The sequence below is a fragment of the Hyla sarda genome, chromosome 4 (genome assembly GCF_029499605.1).
Source record: "Hyla sarda isolate aHylSar1 chromosome 4, aHylSar1.hap1, whole genome shotgun sequence".
NCBI classification, from domain to species: domain Eukaryota; kingdom Metazoa; phylum Chordata; class Amphibia; order Anura; family Hylidae; genus Hyla; species Hyla sarda.
In genome coordinates, this window is record NC_079192.1 from 161,062,161 (window position 1) to 161,082,304 (window position 20,144).

General features: G+C 43.7%; 1 protein-coding gene across 9 annotated transcripts in view; it reads right to left on the minus strand.

Moving 5' to 3' along the window:
- Positions 1-20,144, minus strand: part of BNIP2 (BCL2 interacting protein 2) — a 62,911-nt gene that overhangs the window by 12,121 nt on the left and 30,646 nt on the right. For all 9 annotated transcript variants that reach the window (XM_056572545.1, XM_056572547.1, XM_056572550.1 and 6 more), the window contains 4 exons: positions 14,436-14,615; positions 7,798-7,974; positions 1,161-1,263; positions 180-311 (listed from right to left, as the gene is read on the minus strand). In XM_056572545.1, the coding sequence (XP_056428520.1) occupies positions 180-311; positions 1,161-1,263; positions 7,798-7,974; positions 14,436-14,615 (592 nt within the window). The remainder of the gene's footprint in view (positions 1-179; positions 312-1,160; positions 1,264-7,797; positions 7,975-14,435; positions 14,616-20,144) is intronic.

The following is a 20,144-nucleotide window of genomic DNA, read 5'->3' on the forward strand; positions in this document are numbered from 1 at the left end:
ATTTGTTGTATTGGCAATATGTGATCTTTCAAGGTCATATAGGTTTCCATAAAAATAGATTTCATAAACTGGAAAAAAAAAAAAAAAGACATGGAAGATGTCCATGCAAAACAACCAGAATGTATGTTTCAATTAAAAAAAGCAGAAATTCAGAAAAATAAGAATTGTGACAGTCTTACCGTCTATCAATCTGCTGATAGCATTTCCGGAGCCAGCCAAGACTTGGCATTTTTCTCCTGGTTGTGGCTCCATTTAAATAAACTATCATGTAGTTCTCTGCAACAAGCATTTCCAAAGTGCCAATGACATACCTGCCAAAACAAAGGTCAACAGGACTTTTACAAAAGTGGAAAATATTAGATAGAAGCCAGAAGTTGCCACTAGAGATGAGCGAACTTACAGTAAATTCGATTTGTCACGATCTTCTCGGCTCGGCAGTTGATGACTTTTCCTGCATAAATTAGTTCAGCTTTCAGGTGCTCTGGTGGGCTAGAAAAGGTGGATACAGTCCTAGGAGACTCTTTCTTAGGAATGTATCCACCTTTTCCAGCCCACCGGAGGACCGGAAAGCTGAACTAATTTATGCAGGAAAAGTTATCAACTGCCGAGCCGAGAAGTTCGTGACGAATCAAATTTACTGTAAGTTCGCTCATCTCTAGTTACCACGACTGTATGTGTGAATATGAGAAGTGAATATCCACAGCAGCCCAGTATACAAATCTTAGGTCATAGGACATGATTGGTTCCATGACTGGTTCCAGAATCTCAATCTGCCCAGTTTTTGCAACAGAAATTCTTCAAACGAAGTTACACTCAATGTACATTGGTGGGCAGCATAAAATAAGCTAGGATCACTTTATTTTCCAGGATAAAAATTTCTCTAGTCCAATATCGCTGTTCAATTATCGGCTTCAGATTTTGCAAGATGCTGGATTTTAATGGGTCTTGCAGAAATCCAATCTTTGCAACAAATCTGCCATGTGTAAATATACTTCAATAGTGTGTTACAACTGCAGTTCAAACATATAGATAATCGCTCAAAATCATTTGTTACAAAAAAAAATGCAAATAAAAGTAGGAGGAAGATCATGCTGAGAGAAACGACCACACAGGATTTATATAATGCAATCCATATATCATCGGTGCTCATGAATACTTACTTAAAGAGATTGTCCATTAGATATCGATAGTTTGGTTGACTGCTGTCTGGCATAAAACATACAGCAAATACAATTATGGCATTCAGGCCATCTCCATAGTAACCTAAAAACAGGACAAGATAAGTTGGACAACATTTCCAAAACTGATGCAGTGTATATGACCATTATGTTCTAGCTTCTATTTATAGATGGTTTTCAATGTGAAAATTACATTTCATTTATTAAGAAGGTTCAGTACTGGAACCGCTGTTGTTTAATTTATTTATCAATGATATAGAGGATGGTATTAACAGCTCTGTTTCTATCTTTGCAGATGACACCAAGCTTTGTAGCACGGTACAGTCTATAGAGGATGTGCATAAGTTACAAGATGACTTAGATAGACTAAGTGTCTGGGCATCCACTTGGCAAATGAGGTTCAATGTGGATAAATGTAAAGTTATGCATCTGGGTACTAATAACCTGCATGCGTCGTATGTCTTAGGGGGGGATTAAACTGGCAGAGTCACTGGTAGAGAAGGATCTGGGTGTACTTGTAGATCACAGACTACAGAATAGCATGCAATGTCAGGCTGCTGCTTCCAAAGCCGGCAGGATATTGTCATGTATCAAAAGAGGCATGGACTCAAGGGACAGGGACATAATACTCCCCCTTTATAAAGCATTGGTACGGCCTCACCTGGAATATGCTGTTCAGTTTTGGTCACCTGTCCATAAAAGGGACACTGCGGAGTTGGAAAGGGTGCAGAGACGCGCGACTAAACTAATATGGGGCATGGAACATCTTAGCTATGAGGAGCGATTAAAGGAGTTACAATTGTTTAGTCTTGAGAAGAGACGTTTAAGGGGAGATATGATAAACGTATATAAGTATATTAATGGCCCATACAAAAAATATGGAGAAAAACTGTTCCAGGTTAAACCCCCCCAAAGGACGAGGGGGCACTCCCTCCGTCTGGAGAAAAAAAAGTTTAGTCTCAAGGGCCTTCTTTACCGCGAGGACTGTGAATTTATGGAACGGTCTACCTCAGGAACTGGTCACAGCAGGAACAATTAACAGCTTTAAAACAGGATTAGATACATTCCTGGAACAAAATAAGATTAATGCTTATGAAGAAATATAAAATCTCATCCCTTCCCCAATATCGCGCCACACCCCTACCCCTTAATTCCCTGGTTGAACTTGATGGACATATGTCTTTTTTCGACCGTACTAACTATGTAACTATGTAAGAACTATTCCATAAGCCACGAGTGCCCCTATTCACATAAGATAGCGGTTAGCCCAAAAAAACAGAACCCTGACAGCAAGAGGAGAGGAGAAGAAGTAGAGACTGAATGTGATAAACTGAAGGAGCGGCCAGAGGGGTAGGAAAGAAAACCAGGAGAGAGCAGAGTCCTTAAAGGGGTACTCCCATCCTAGACATCTTATCTCCTCTACGGTCATCACGCCCCCTCCCATAGACTTGCATTGAGGGGACCGGGCGTGACATCACACGGGAGCGGAGTCATGATGTCACGGACTTCCGTTCCCTTGGTCGCGACCCAGACCCTCCAGCGCTTCCGGACAAGAAACAGGTGGGTGCCGCATGCAATATTGCGGGGGCCCCCAGCGGTGGGACCCCCGCGATCAGACATCTTATCCCCTATCCTTTGGATAGGGGATAAGATGTCTAGGGTGGGAGTACACCTTTAAGGCCAATGGAGAAGACTAATGAGGAGGAGTTGGCAGTCGAGAGTGTCAAACGCCACAGAAAGATCAAGAAGAATCAGCAAAGAAAAATTGCTATAAGATTTGGCGGTCAGGAGAGAATTATAGACTTTGGTTAGGGCAGATTCTGTGGAGGGTAGGGAGTGAAAGCCTGCCTCTCCCTCCTCCCATTGTATGTGTGCTCAGTCACACTGGAGGCAACTGGGAGCAGGCTGCAGTCGGCCTAATGCTGCTGTAATTGCCCACTTTCCCCTGGTTTTTGCTTATCACGCACAGGTAGGTAAGCGTTAGGTCCCGCGCCACTTGAGAAACCTTGGCGTTGGTGTGCGGGCTCAGGTATGTCCATCATATAAGGATATACTGGTGAATGTCTCAATTTTAACATCAGTGTTGAGGGATAGCCAATGTCCTTGTATACATCTACCACAGTAGTGCACCTACATTTCTGTATTGGAGTGAAAACCAGACTGTAAAGCAATGTTTAGATGGGAGAATGTCATAGACGGCAATGCATTTCCATGCAGACTCCGCAGAAAAAAGAGACATGTCTATTCTTTTTTTCAGACTCCGGAAAAGGGATTTCCACAGCAGAAACATCCACTGCGGAAATTCCGACACGTGCACAGCACAGCAGAATCCCATTGATATCAATAGCACTCTGCTTCTGCGGAATCTTCTATCGTGTGAACATAGTCAAGGAGCAAGCTCTCACAGAGTCAGTCAATAAGGCAGTAATCGACCAAGTGTTCCAGGACTTTGGAGGTTAGAGGCCGATACAGACAGTATTGGAGTTATAACATAATGTTTGAAGTAAGAGGGAAAGATACCAGAGGAGCAGGAGAGGTTAAAAATTTGAGTTAAGTGACTGGTGACGGCAGAGGAGAGAGACTGGACAAGGTGTGAGAAGATAAGGTCACTAATGAAGGTAGTGGGGCGGGAGGAAGAGAGGAGCCTGGAGGCTTCATCCTCAGTTATTGGATTAAAAACAGAGTGATGAGGAGGAAGTATGAGAGAGAATGGGATCAGAAACACTAGGGCACTGGAAGATTCTTTTTTGTCAGATGCCCACTATTTTAGTTTTGAAGTAGAAGGTCAGGTCTTCAGCACAGAGGTCGGTGATGAGCATCTTTGCTTTAGGCCTAAGGAGAGGGTTGTCGAAGAGTTGTTTCAAACTATTAAGACAGGAAGGAGATGATGGAGGTAAAATTGTTTTGTTTAGTCGTGTTGAGGGCAGAGTAACAGTATTTAAGCATAAATTTATAGTGTAGAGCAGTGGTCTTCAACCTGCGGACCTCCAGATGTTGCAAAACTACAATTCCCAGCATGCTGTCCGGGCATGCTGGGAGATGTAGCTTTGCAACATCTGGAGGTCCGCAGGCTGAAGACCACTGGTGTAGAGGGTCCATTGACATTTTAGATTTCCTCCACAGACATTCAGCACAGCTTGCATACCACTGAAGAAAGTTCTTTGCGTGTACCAGGGTTGCTGCTGGTCATGTTGAAGGTTCAGATTGTAGGGAGTGCTGCTTTGTCCAGGGCAGTCTTGAGAGTGTCATGATAATGTCTGGCTGCCAGATTGGGTCAGGAGAGGAAAGAGTACAGTCACAGAGAATACTGCAGAGTGTCTGTAAGTTGTAGTGTATTTATGGCATGTAGGTTTCTGGGAGAATATAAAGTTGGGGTTTCCAGAGGAGGATGAGAGTTTTTGATGAGAGAGAGAAGGTTGTTGTAAGAAAGCAGCAAAGAAGAATTAGTGCAGTAAAAGACCGAGCAAAGTCTAGAGAAGACCAGGTCCCGTGTATTCCCATCCTAGTGTGTGGGAGAGTCAGTAAGCTGTGAAGACAGGAGGAAAAGGGTTAAAGTGTACCTGTCAGATGCAACAAATTTTTTTTTTTAAATATATCACTCAGTACCTAATTTTGACCATGTACATCAAATTTTTATGTGTCTAGCACCTTTATTTATTTTTTTATTACACTTTTAGTTTAGCTCACTAGTCTGAATTCCTCTCAAAGGGAGGGGGCGTGGCCTCACTGTGCAGGTCTCCGCCCCCTCCCTCAGTATGCTGTCTGCTCACATCTCCCCTAGCATTAGCAAAACTACAACTCCCAGCATGTCCTCACTGACAGTAAGTAGCGGGACACAAGCTGACAGTGGGAGGATTTTTCCTCTAGCTGTGAGCCCTGCACTCACAGCTGTCAATCAAGGAAGTGTGTCCATGACATAGGTGATGACGCGTGGACACAGCAGGACTAGTATGTGTCCAAGAAGGCAGGGGGGCAGTTTGACTGGATTTTTCAATATGAAATACTGAACATTTTCTAATAAAAGCAATTGCAAAACCTATTGGTTTTGTATGCTTTACAACATATCAAAAGTTTTTGTATCTGACAGTGCCCATTTAAAGGTAGAAGCAAACAAAGAAATTGGGGTGTCAATGGGGATGTTAAAATCCCCTATGATTAGTGTAGGTATTTCAGATGATAGGAAATGAGGAAGCCAGGTGGTAAAATGATCAATAATGTTTAGACATGAGCCAGTGGGTCAATAGATGACTGCCACTTTGAGAGAAAATGGGCGAAAAGTCTGAGGGTGTGGACCTCAAAAGAGGGGGGGGGGGGGAAGTAAATTGTGCACTTATCTCAAGTGAAACACATTTTAAAGGTTTTATCCAGGGTTAAAAAAAACTGCACCACACCTGTTCTCAAATGGTGTGTGGTATTACAGCTTTGCTCCTATTTCATAGGAACTGAGATGCAATATCACACACTACCTCAGTATAAGAGTGGCGCTGTTTCTTAACAAATCAGCTTTTTTTTGTAATGTTTTAAGGAGCAGTCAGGTGCCCCCACGTACATTAAATTGTCAGTATTGTCTAAATTGTATGCCCAAATTGTTCACTATCAGGGTTTTTAGAAAAAACATTCACATGAATGATAAAACTTGAATTATCAAAATGTCAAAAAATCATTATTATACTCCTATTTTTCTGTAAGTGGATACTCCTCACAAAAAGAAAATATTCAGGATATGACTACATGTGGGGGGATGGTGATAATGTGAACACACATTTTTCTATCACACCCTCTGGGGTCACTGAAGTCTGTGATCTTTCTTCCTGGTATCACTTGCAGCCTGCCCATCCCTCCCCATCCTTCACATACACACAACAGGAAGAAAAACATTTCTAGCTGATCCCAGACTAAAATCTAGTGCTGCTCCCTGCATTTTACACTTTCATCTTAATGTTTTTTAAACTTTTAGACACCTAAGTTTTCAAATGTTATTAAAGGACATCTGCAGCAAAATACAACTTATCCCCTATCCACAGGATAGGGGATAAGTGTTTGATTTGTGGGGGTCAGACTGCTGGGACCCCCCCCCCCGCGATCTCTTGCACGGGGCCATGGCTCTGCCGCGGCCATCACGCCTCCTCCATGTATCTCTATGGGAGAGGCAGTGTTCATCCCATAGAAATGTATAGGGAGGGGGCGTACCGTCAACCTCAGAGAGGTTGACGCTACGCGCATTAGCCGCTCACATAGAGTGGCAACGCAGGGGGGCTGGTCTGGGAGATCACGGTGGGTCCCTGCGGTCGGGACCCCCCCCCACCCCCCCGCAGTCAGACACTTATCCCTTATCCAGTTGATAGGGGATAAGTTGTCTTTTACTGCAGATGTCCTTTAAGGCTTGATATTTGGACATCCCCATTATGGCTGCAAGTCCCAGCCTAACTGCATGTCTGTTGACATTAGCTGTCAGTCCAGGTCATCACACCCACATAATGGGGACAAAAAAATACATATGTATTAGGCTCATGTGAACCCTTCCTGATGGCCCATATGAATATATTAGCAGGATACAGGTACCTGTAGACAGTCAAATGGTACAAGATGAAGACCTGTAAGAATAATCTGCAACTTCGAATGGACTCTTGGCTGTGTGCTGTTTTATATGACACTTTTTTTTTCTTCTTCTAAAACATATTTAGTATAGTGTATAGCGCGGCATAACTAATATTTCTTATTAATCTCAAATGCAGCAGTAGCCAGAAATGACTTGGAAACTAGACTGCCGCAGTGAGTGCCGTCTGAGAGAGGGAGCATTTAATGTAATATAATGTATATAATATAATCTCATGTAAATAAGTGGTTCCTATATCAGGCGGCCATTGTCTTAAATGACTGAATATTGGTTGAGCTCAGCATTGCTCTCTTGACCTCTCCTGGAATGTAAGACTTGCTGCCTCTATGCAGGTCAGAAGGAAATATAAATAACCCTCAGATATGTGTGGACTCAGATGCACGGAGCTAGATGTTGGTGTAGTGCAGTGTTTCCCAAGCAGGGGGCCTCCAGCTGTTGCAAAACTACAACTCCCAGCATGCCCGGACAGCCAACGGCTGTCCGGGCATGCTGGGAGTTGTAGTTTTGCAACAGCTGGAGGCACCCTGCTTGGGAAACACTGGTGTAGTGACTAAAAGGACTCCTCTGTACATTCAGGTCACTGCAACAACACTACACTGCTATAAAAGAAAAAAAAGACTTTGGCCTTTTCAAGATACCTCCTACTGTTTCTACTTCCACATGCCTAAGGGAGCTCCACTGAAACCCATGGACAACATAACAGCATAGCTCAGAGATAAGGCACTGCCCAAACTAGGAGTCAAAGAGGTGTGATACTCTGAACAGCACCATGGCCCCTTTTTCTACCAGATTTTAACTATGCAATTGTCCAAAATGTCTCTCTAATAGGTCACAAAATATGCATAAAGAAGATTATTGTGCAGATGACTGCCTTTATGTAACAGATATCTACAAACAAGTACTGCTCGTATTGTGTTTACATTGGTTATTGATCCGGAATGAAATAAAATCCATTACAAACAGAGTGCCAGGTAAACACAATAGGCCCGTTGTCCAGATTACCTCCATGGCTGATGACTTTCTTGTAGGGTTCTATGGCTGACATGTCCACCCTATGATCCTGCTCTCCAATCCTGAACATACGCCAGCGTCTGCTCTCCTCCTTCTCCTCAGTAGCGGTGTACTCTGGGATTGACCCTTTTGGAAGTACTTCAGTGGATTTTGGTTTCGGAAGGTCATCTGTCAAAACATAGAACTAGATGAAGATGCAAACTAGAGATTTTCGATCTTTCACCACTTTCCTTCAGCTGGATCTCTGGGAACAACACTCTCTGCAAGCATTTTCTTCTTGGTTAACCAATAACGCGAATGGATGGTTGTGAATAATGTTGAAGTGGGAAACAATCGACAAGTTGTAACACACTTCCAGCATCAAATACAGCACACCCATTAGAAAAAGTCAATGCTTTGACTTTGGAAGACGACACTTCACCATAGATCATAGGATGCTATGGAGGTTACTGGCTTCTCTCCAGTCTGTAACGGCTGGAAAGGTGGAAGAGGAGCATTTCAGTATACAGGGACTATATCCAGTAAAATATTTTCTAGTAAATAAATTAGTCCCAGATATTAACCCATTTTACAATGTATATTGTATGTTATTCTTTATCTGTCCAGATTTAAAGGGGTATTCCGGCTTTATACATCTTATCCCAAAGATAGGGGATAAGATGTATGATCGCTGGGGACCCCCGCGATCTCTGTGCAGCTCCCGGCACTCTGTGCTGGGCGCTGCCTTTGAGACAGGGACGTCACGGCCACACCCCTAGTGATGTCACGCCACGCTCCCTCCATTCAGGTCTACGGCTGTCACGCCCCCTCCCATAGACATGCATGGATGGGGTGTGGAGTGATGTCACTAGGGGGTGTGGCTGTGACGTCACATCCCCATCTTGTAGGCAGCGCCCAGCACAGAATGCCGGGAGCTACACAGAGATCGCGGGGGTCCCCAGTAGGGATCGACCAATATAATTTTTTTAGGGCCGATACTCTGTGGAGGTTAGGACCGATAACCGATAACTTATACCGATATTTCGGTATAAGTTAACGGCTATTTAGCCTCCAATCCCCCCCCGGCAACACCGCTGCAGATCGTCGATTTAAAGCGGGCGCATTAAATCAATGAACTGCAGCGGCTTTTGCGGTGCCAGAGACCGCCGCCGCCACCCGCTTCTCTTCCCCTGCCTGTCCTGGGGTCCTGAGTCCTATCACCGCCACCCCCCACCGCACCACCCAGAGACCGCCTCTGCCCCATTGCCTCCCCCATTCCCGGTTTTAGAATTACCTGTTCCCGGGGCCCGCGCTACTTCTGGCTCCGGCGCCGTCCTCCTGAGCTGTCACTGTCCGCACTGACGGTGACGTTGCGTTGAGGACGTCACTTGTCATTGCGCTGCGCAGTGCACAACGTAACACAGGACACTGCAGGAGCCAGAAATAGTGCGGACCCCGGGCCCCAGGAACAGGTAATTATAAAACTGGGGATGGGGGAGGCAATGGGGCAGCGGCGGCCTCTGGCCGGGGCGGTGTGGTGGTGTGGGGTGTGACGCGGTGCGGTGGTGGGGGGTGCGACGCGGTGCGGCATTATCGGCAAGGTAGTTGCACATACCGATAATGTATAAAAATCGTGAATATCGGCCCATAATATCGGCCAAACCGATAATCGGTCGATCCCTAGTCCCCAGCGATCATACATCTTATCCCCTATCCTTTGGATAAGATGTATAAAGCCGGAATACCCCTTTAAGTTGACCACACAAGAATGCTTGTTCAGCCTCTCCTGAACATACACAACACTTGGCTTGGACAAACCTGTATGTATTCTGAATTGGGATAAGGATAAAGGCTCCTTCCAGACACATTTGGCAGTAGATTACCGCCTCAAAAGAATCATGCATTTTAAAACTCAAAATGCTGACCCTTATTCTCCCCAAATATCTGCTGTCGGTGTACAGTTCGGAGGCCCCCCATTACTTTTATGCAATGCTTGAACCAAATCAGTGATACCTTGGTACCATTTTCCTGCCCTAGCATCACACATTTATTGTGTAGTCTCCCAAATTCAAGTTTAAGAAGTGTCCACACATGGCACGGCTAGATGTTTCGGGTGCATTCTTATTGTTTCCAGAGTCCTCTCACAGAGAGTGATTACTTGTACAGACGGGGACTATCAGCTGCTTACCAATTGGATGGCTGAAGCTGCACAAGACATACTATGGTGCTGCGTAGCAGGCAAGCATACAATCAGATATGAATTACTATGGGGACATGCGCCAGATCACAGCTATATATATACACTGACAAAGCATTTCAATAAAGGCTACACAAAATTGGAGTTGATTCTGTGCCAAATTTTTGGTTTTTCATGATTTCTGTAAACCAAGGAGTCTGCGGCCTTACCACAAAGCCAGGAGGAAACGACCTACTGTTAGTTGCCTGTTTCCAAGGCTTAGCTGTTCAAGGAAACTATCTTCCACGGCAATGAAAACAGCAGCATAGAAAAAAAAAAAAGAAAAGAAAAAAAAAAAAAGACAGGAACCCTTTACAGTGTCTTTAGAAAGAAGGGGGCATTTGACTGGTTAATAGCTTTAATGGCATACAGGCTAGGGATGCCAATTAAGAGCCACAAAAAAGCATTAACCAGCTCAGGACAACATGAACACTGTCAACAATTACACAAGTAAAGAAATTGTCCACTTTCTGATATGTCCGAAGTACTCTTATGTACGAGTATCCAGGGACTGAACAACATCTGAAAACGCTGAGGTTTACATGGCAGCTCTGATCCATTGTTCTTCCTGTGTAAAATAAAAAACCTTTGCTTTGTTTTAAGTCTCTGTTCATATAAGCAGGAGGCTGTTAAGACTCCATCATAACTTCCTTTAAATATCCTCAATAAAAAAAAAGTGAACAGCATACAGAGCTATTTTATCCAGTACAATGATATACACCATGACGGAAACCCAACTGACCAAAGAGAAAAGGTCTGTGGCTCACTTAAAGGGGTACTCCGCCCCTGGCATCTTATCCCCTATCCAAAGGATAGGGGATAAGATGTTAGATCACCGTGGTCCCGCTGCTGGGGACCCCGGGGATCGCCGCTGCAGCACCCTGCCATCATTACTGCACAGAGCGAGATCACTCTGTGCGTAATGACGGGCGATACAGATACGGAGCAGCGTGACGTCATGGCTCCGCCCCTCATGACATCACGGCCCGTCCCCTTAATGCAAGTCTATGGCAGGGGGCGTGACGACCGCCACGCCCCCTCCCATAGACTTGTATTGACGGGGGGCGGGCCTTGACGTCACGAGGGGCGGGCCTTGACGTAACGATGCTCCGGCCCCTGTATTACCCGTCATTACGTGCAGAGCAATCTTGCTCTGTGCAGTAATGATAGCGTGGTGCCGCAGTGGCGATCCCCGGGGTCCCCAGCAGCGGGACCCCGGCGAACTGACATCTTATCCCCTATACTTTGGATAGGGAATAAGATGTATAGGGGCGGAGTGCCCCTTTAAAGGGGTTATCCAGGAAAAAGTTTTTTTATATACATCAACTGGCTCCAGAAAGTTAAACAGATTTGTAAATGACTTCTATTAAAAAATCTTAATCCTTTCAGTACTCTATAGGAGTCTCCTGCTCAGTCTCCTAGGTAACGGTAACCACATTTTTAAAACATGTCATCTAGACAAGTGACTATCATGCTCATGGCTATACAATAGTTAAAAAACGTATGATTAAAGGGGTATTCCAGGAAAAAACTTTTTTTTATATATCAACTGGCTCCAGAAAGTTAAACAGATTTTTAAATTACTTCTATTAAAAAAATCTTAATCCTTTCAGTACTTATGAGCTTCTGAAGTTAAGGTTGTTCTTTTCTGTCTAAGTGCTCTCTGATGACACGTGACTTGGGAACCGCCCAGTTTACAAGAGGTTTGCTATGGGGATTTTCTCCTAAACTGGGCGGTTCCCGAGACACGTGTCATCAGAGAGCACTTAGACAGAAAAGAACAACTCAACTTCAGAAGCTCATAAGTACTGAAAGGATTAAGATTTTTTTAATAGAAGTAATTTAAAAATCTGTTTAACTTTCTGGAGCCAGTTGATATATAAAAAAAAGTTTTTTCCTGGATAACCCCTTTAATCATAAGTTTTTTAACTATTGTATAGCCATGAGCATGATAGTCACTTGTCTAGATGACATGTTTTAAAAATGTGGTTACCGTTACCTAGGAGACTGAGCAGGAGACTCCTATAGACCTCCAGATGTTGCAAAACTACAACTCCCAGCATGCCCGGACAGCCATCGGCTGTCCGGCCATGCTGGGAGTTGTAGTTTTGAAACATCTGGTGGTCCACAGGTTGAAGACCACTACTATAGAGACTTAATGTTAGCTGTGAGCGGAAAAAATGACTGCTCCGCTAAGGTATTTATCACCCGGATTTTTTTTTATACAAATGACTATTGTGCTCATGGCTGCACTATAGTAAAAACAAAAACAAAAAACTTTACAGTTACATTTAATGAAAACTCATTGGGACTAGTGAAGTGCAAAAGGCCCATCAATATTCACTAGGGGCAAGGAACAGCACCCAATGCAGAGTCTGTACAAAAAGTTTATTCCTCTACACACAAAAACTGCAATTCTCAGATTTTTTTTCCTTAAAGCCAAAACAATGCCACAAAAAAGTATGTGTAGAATAGTGCATGTCTAAGAAACAAAATGATTAGATATGCCTCTTATTTTGGTACAGATGGATATGCTTTTCCTGTTCTGACACCACAGCTGAACAGATCATCAGAACAGACGCTTGTAATCATCTATATGGCCCCTGCCTCTATGATAACCTAAAAGCATTCCTAGTGGTATGGAGTCTATGGCCCGATTTACTAAGTGTGTTGTGAAGGTTTCTTTGTGGGTTTTAATTCCCTATGAAATTTTTTGCACAGTTTTTACCAAGGTTTCTCTACGCTTTTTAAAATTTATTTATTTTAATTTTTTAACACATGCTCCGATCTGTCGGGTTTTTCTCACCTCAAATCCACCACATTTTCTGTGGAAACCTTAGTAAATATGTAGGGTGTTTGTAAAAATGTTGGGGATATGCCCCCTTTTTGGTGACCACGCCCCCTTTCCCAACGACCACACCCCTTTTTCGGGTTTTCTGAGTAAAATGGAGAGAGCGTCGTTTTTTTTTTTTTTTTTTTTAATCTAGAGCACAAAGCATGTCGGGTTTACAACAGTAAATCAGGGCCTACGAGTCTATTCATAAATACATACATCATACATAAATCAGTATATGTGAATACATGAAGCTTGTAAAATATTTTATTTGGAGCCTGTATTCCAATCTTTCCATGTATGTAGGCTCTCTATAACTGTACAGAACCCACACAAGTCCTTAAAGGGGTAGTCCAGTGGTGAAAAATGTATCCCCTATCCTAAGGATAGGGGATAAATTTGAGATCGCGGGGGGTCCGACCGCTGGGGCCCCCTGCGATCTCTCTGTACGGGGGCCAGGCTCTCCGGCCAGATAACGGGTGTCGACCTCCGCACGAAGCGAGTTGTATTGAGGGGGCGTGTCAGCCGCCGCTTCCTGCGGAGGTCGACACACCCCCTTCCCGTGGGCTGTCGGGGCTCCATACAGGAGATCGCAGGGGGCCCCAGCGGTCGGACCGCCCGCAATCTCAAACTTATCCCCTATCCTTAGGATAGGGGATAAGTTGTTCACCACTGGGTCATCACTGGACTACTCCTTTAAAGTCAGTAACACAGTGAATAGGCACTGAAGGGGGGAGGGGGGGATGAGAGGGAAAATGGAGGTGCAGTTTATTATCCTCAATGTTTCTGGAACTGAAAAAGGAGAGGGCGGCATCATTAGCTAAATAACTAGGCTATGTTCACATGGGGGGGAAATGTCCGTATGGAAAATCTCTGTGCGGACATTCGCCTGACAGCAGAGCGCCGGCAAAACATGCTGGTGCCAATGCTGGTGCTAGGACCACTTGAAAATGTGCCGTCTCATAGATGGCAATGCATTTCCCTGCAGAGTATGCAGAAAGGATACACATGGTCTATTCTTTCAGCAAATACCCAGAATTTGAATGTCCACCCCAGATGTGAACAGCGCAGCTGAATCCCATTAAAATCAATAGGCCTCTGCTGCTATGGAATCTCCATGTGGAATTCTGCACAGAAATTCCATCATGTGAACAGCCTACCATCACATCAGGAAGTGCCCACCCAGTACATTATCAAAAAAAGACAGCAGACCACAGGAGAAAGATCCAAACTATTGCTTGTGGTTTGATTCAGACACAAAAACAGAATAAACAATGACATTTGATTTTACATGAGTTTAACTAGGAATTATACATCATAACTTTTCTATTTGGGGAAAAAAACTACTTCTCTATAAGCAAGCTGCCTTTAGAGGATTATCACTAATCCGGCTCTGTGTACTCAAGGTCTCCATAAGCCATGCAGCTCATGAGTTAAGCGCTTCTGGCATCTAAAAGTCATTATGTGTTGCATGTCAGATGCCGTAATGGCTTCTGTCAGAAATAGAGGGCATTGTTTCTACTAACTCGAAAATAATTGCACAGAAAACACACACACACAAGAAAATAATGATTCCATTACCTTCCCATTCAAATTCATTGCTGTTTTCAGAGGGTGTATCTAGATCATCTAAGTCCAAATCTCCACTTTCATCCAAGTCTTCAGATAAGATGGAGCCGTCACTGCGATCCAGTGTTAGACTCAGGTTGGGAGCCATAAGTTTCTTCTTTGTTTTCTTATTTGTTTCCACTGGACTAGGTACTAATAAAGAAAATATAAGCAAAAATGATATATGCAGATGTCTTCCAAGTGCATTATAAGATGTATGAAATGCTTATATCGCAATATGAAACGTGTGCATCACAGCATGGAAGTGCATGTATAATAACAGTGGGATGAAAACGCTGCTGAAGGAAAATAAAAACATGTAGAACCAGTGTGTTACTTGTGACTGCTCCCCGCATGCAGTGGTCGTGACATCTCTGTAGTGAAGATGCATGTGAAACGTCACTAACACAAGGAGATTGGAAAATATTGCCTTCTTACAATATAGATAGTCATGTACTACATTAAGGGGGTACTCCACTGGCCAGTGTTCAGAAGTAAATGTTGTGAAGGCTGTTTTCGCGCTGCATGGGTCGGCCATGCTCCTCGTGACGTCACGACCACGCCCCCTCCCATAGACCTGCATTGAGGGGGCGTGGCAGTGATGTCACAAAGGCATGGCCGACCCATGCAGCGCGAAAACAGCGTTCTTAACATTTACTTCTCAACACTGGCCAGTGGAGTACCCATTTAACATTACAATTCAGTCCCATTCACTTCATTAGTCTTAGCCTATAGAGAATGGTTGTACTTTCTCTGCCACACTTTACCAATCACTAACTCCAGCGCAGGGCTCAGTCTGTTATAAATGAATCGGCGAGTGACGCCTGTGGTTAGAGGATATGTAAACCTTAAAGCGTACCCGTCAGATCCAACAAAATTTTTAATATATCACTCAGTACCTAATCCTGACCATGTACATCTAATTTTTATGTGTCTAGCACCTTTATTTATTTTTTATTACACTTTTAATTTAGCTCACTAGTCTGAATTCCTCTCAAAGGGAGGGGGCGTGGCCTCACTGTGCCGGTCTCCGCCCCCTCCCTCAGTATGCTGTCTGCTCACATCTCCCCTAGCATTAGCAAAACTACAACTCCCAGCTTGTCCTCACTGACAGTAGCGGGACACAAGCAGTGGGAGGATTTTTCCTCCAGCTTTGAGCCCTGCGCTCACAGCTGTCAATAAAGTGTGTCCATGACATAGGTGATGATGCATGGACACAGCAGGACTAGTATGTGTCCAAGCAGGCAGGGGGGCAGTTGTTTGACTGGCTTTTTCAGTATTAACCTATTGGTTTAGCGTGCTTTACAACATATCAAAAATGTTTGTCTCTGACAGTGCCCATTTAAGGGACATAAACAGAGTTGCTGACTTAGCACTAATGCTGATCTTACCGTTCCCTGTGTTTTGAAAACTTATAAAACAGTCTTTTTTTATCATAAATGACCAGTTACATAAGCACCGTGGTCCTGCACACCACTCCTCCGCTTCTTTCCCTTTACCTTCTAATCAAGGCTCACTGTGAGTTGCCCAGCAGAGGGCACTAGCTTTATGCACTCAGCACATGTTCCAGTGCAAACTGATTCCCTTTAAGTCAGAATACCCCTTTAAGAAGCCTCACATGACACAATATGGGCATCAGCCCATTTCAGGCTTAGGTGCTAAGTGGTGAGAGCTATGTCCATTCTGATGTACCAAAGATTCACAAGTTTCATTCTTTCTATAATTCTATTCAAAATTTTCTGGAATTGTGTCACAAAATATTAAATACTGAAATTGAGAGCATGCAGTCAATCTTTACAAAATTAGTTTTAAAGGACACTGATCTAGGATGATTTACAGATGTGCCTTCTGAATGACTGCTGCAAAAAAGACCTAGGAAAACTCTCAAACAGAGACAAACTTACATATATGGTAAAAAAAAAATCTTTGAGAAAGCCACCAAAATTGCATAGAATGTGTTCTGGAAAGGGGTGGTCTTTTCGAAGAGGTTGTCTTCTGGAGACCATTAGTCCATTAATCCACGCTGGCTTAAATAGTCTGGCCATAATGTTTTACACTGTCATCTTAAGGTTATAATGTGGAGATTTATAAGGCAACCCCTCAAAAATCCATAGGATGGACGTTGTGTGGACTCAAAGTATTACTTTCCCTATCACTCCAAAATTATGCTGATAGGATAGTAACACAGTTCATAAGGTTGAAAAAAGACCAGAGTCCATCACGTTCAACCTATAACCCTAATGAGTCCCTACTGAGTTGATCCAGAGGAAGGCAAAAAAAAACTCATACTCGAAGTAAAAATTCCTTCCCGACTCCAAATATGGTATCAGAATAAATCCCTGGATCAACGTTCTGTCCATATAAATCTAGAATCCATAACCTGCAATGTTATTACTCTCCAAAAATGCATCCAGACCCCTTTTAAGTTCTTTTACAGAGTTCACCATGACCACCTCCTAAGACAGAGAATTCCACAGTCTCACTGCTCTTACAGTAAAGAACCCCTGTCTGTGCTGGTGTAGAAACCTTCTTTCCTCAAGACGAAGAGGATGCCCCCTTGTTATACATACAGTCCTGGGTATAAATAGATCATGGGAGAGATCTCTGTACTGCCCCCTGATATATTTATACATAGTTATTAGGTCTCCCCTAAGCCTTCTTTTTTTCTAAACCAAATAACCCTAATTCTGATAATCTTTCTGGGTACTGTAGTCCTCCCATTCCTCGTATTACTCTGGTTGCCCGTCTTTGAACTCTCTCCAGCTCCACTATAGCTTTCTTGTACACTAGTGCCCAGTACTGTACACAGTATTCCATGTGTGGTCTGACTAGTGATTTGTATAGTGGTAGAATTATTTCCTTGTCGTGGGCATCTATGCCCCTATTGATGCCCCCAGCGGAGGCGCTCGCAGTTTGTATGGAGCAGGCTCCCGACTCATGCCCGCTCCATACTCTACAGCCCTCAATTCTCAGTAGCTGGGGGCCGCCGCTAATAGCCAGCATGCGGCAACCGCCGCGGCTGGCTATTAACCCTTTAAATCGCCGCTGACAGCGGCGTCTAAAGGGAAATGTGAATTCTCCCTGGTGGTCCAGTGGGGTGGGTGAGGGGGCGATCCACTATAGAGGTAGCCGGAGGGCTTACCTCTGTTCCCTGCTGTCCGTGGCTCTGTCATTGATAGAGCCTGGCTGCACTAGGTTCTATCAATGGAGCGCAGAGCACACAGATCAATGGAGTTCTATGGACCTCCATTGATCTGTGTGTCAGAGGAATCTAATGACTCCTCCTAAAAGTCTAATAAAGTGAAAAAAAAAGTTAAAAAGCGATTAAAAGGTCAGATCAATACCAAAATGGTACTGATCGAAAAAAACAGATTATGGTGCAAAAATGAGCCCTCATATAGCCTGGTATGTATTTTTAAAGTTAGTAAAACATGACGAAAACTATACAAACTATACAAATCTGGTATTGCTATATATAATTAGGCCGGCCTAAAGTATCAAAACAACATCTTAGCTCAACCACAAGGTAAATGGCGTAGAAAAGAAAACCACCAAATTTGCTAAATTATCTTTTACTATTTCAATTTCACTTCACCGATTATATATATATTTTTTGGTATGGAGAATATGTTATTGAAAAATGAAAATGTATCATTATAGTAGTTAGTTATGGCTATTATAGGGCGAGGAGGAAAAAACAAGAGTGTAAAAGCGAAAATTGGCCCGGACAAGTGGATCTTGCTCTGTTTTAGTCCCGTGGACAAGTCGTTTTTTATAAAAATTTCCACACCCCTGAGTAACAGTCACCCAATCAGAAAAAGTACCATTAATAACCACCCTCTGTTTCCTATCACTGAGCCAGTTACTTACCAACTTACACACATTATCCCCCAGACCAATCCTTCTCATTTTATGCACCAACCTTTTATGAGGCACCGTATCAAAAACGTTGGAAAAAGATATACAATATCCAGCGATTGCCCCTGGCCCAGTCTGGAGCTCACCTTCTCATAAAATCAGGTTAGTCTGACAGGACCGATCCCTCATAAACCCATGCTGATATGGGGTCACACATTTATTTTTATCAAAATACTCCAAAATAGCATCTCTTAGAAAACCCTCAAACACTTTTCATACAACGGAGGTTAAACTAACAGGTCTATAATTTCCGGGGTAACTTTTTGACCCCTTTTTAAATATTGGCACCACATTTGCCATGCGCCAGTCCTGTTGAACAGTCTTGGTTACAATAAAGTTCTTGAATACCGTATATACTCGAGTATAAGCCGAGTTTTTCAGTACGATTTTTCGTGCTGAAAACACCCCCCTCGGCTTATACTCGAGTGAACTCTCCACCCGCAGTGGTCTTCAACCTGCGGACCTCCAGAGGTTTCAAAACTACAACTCCCAGCAAGCCCGGGCAGCCATCACCGGACAGTTCTGCAGACTCCTCACCGGACAGTCCTGCAGCACCGGACCAGCGCCGAGCGGAAGCGAGTACTGTACAGAACTAAAGGGGGTGAGAGGGGGCTGGATGATGTCGAAGGCCGCAGTGGTATTCAACCTGCGGACCTCCAGAGGTTTCAAAACTACAACTCCCAGCAAGCCCGGACAGCCGATGGCTGCCCGGGCTTGCTGGGAGTTGTAGTTTTGAAACCTCTGGAGGTCCGCAGGTTGAAGACCACTGAGGGCGGGTGATGACAAGAGGATGATGAAGGGGGGGGGTGGGATGATGACAAGGGGATAATGAGGGGGGGGGGGTGTGGGATGATGACAAGGGGATGATGAAGGGGGGTGGGGATGATGACAAGGGGATGATGAAGGGGGGGGTGGGATGATGACAAGGGGATGATGACAGGTGATGATGATGAGGGTCTGGATGATGACAGGGTGATGATGATGAGGATGTTAATGACGGGGGTCTGGATGATGACAGGGGGGATGATGTATTTCCCACCCTAGGCTTATACTCGAGTCAATAACTTTTCTGGGATTTTGGGGTGAAATTAGGGGCCTCGGCTTATACTCGGGTCGGCTTATACTCGAGTATATACGGTATTAAAAATAGGGGTCCGTCTATTACATTACTTAATTCCTTTAGAACACGGGGGGTGAATGCCATCTGGACCTGGCGATTTAGATTTTTTGTTGGCGGCACTGTACTTCTTCCTGGGTTAGACAGGTGACCTGTACTGGGGAGTTTACCTTATCTCGCTGTATTTCACCTGACATTTCATTTTCCTTGGTGAATACAGTGGAGAGGAATGTGTTTAATATATTAGCTTTTTCCTGACCCCCGTCTATAATTTCTTCCTCATCACTTTTTAAAGGGCCAACATTTTGGGGTTAGTTTTATTCTCTTTGGCAAGTCTTTCTGTCTCCATTTTTTTACATATTTTACATTCTTCTCTATAGCTTTCTAATGCTTATTCACTGCCGTCCTGTTTTAGTAGCTTAAATGCTTTATTTTTGTCATTTATTGCCCCCTTAACATTTTTATTTATCCACATTGGTTTTCTTCTATTCCTGACCCTTTTATTCCCATAAGGTATATACATCTTACAGTGAGAATTTAAGATATTTTTAAAAGTCTCCCATTTAGTGTCAGTATTCATGATTTTGAGGACATTATCCCATTTTATATTGTTAAGGGCTTCTTTGAGTTGATCAAACTTTGCCTTC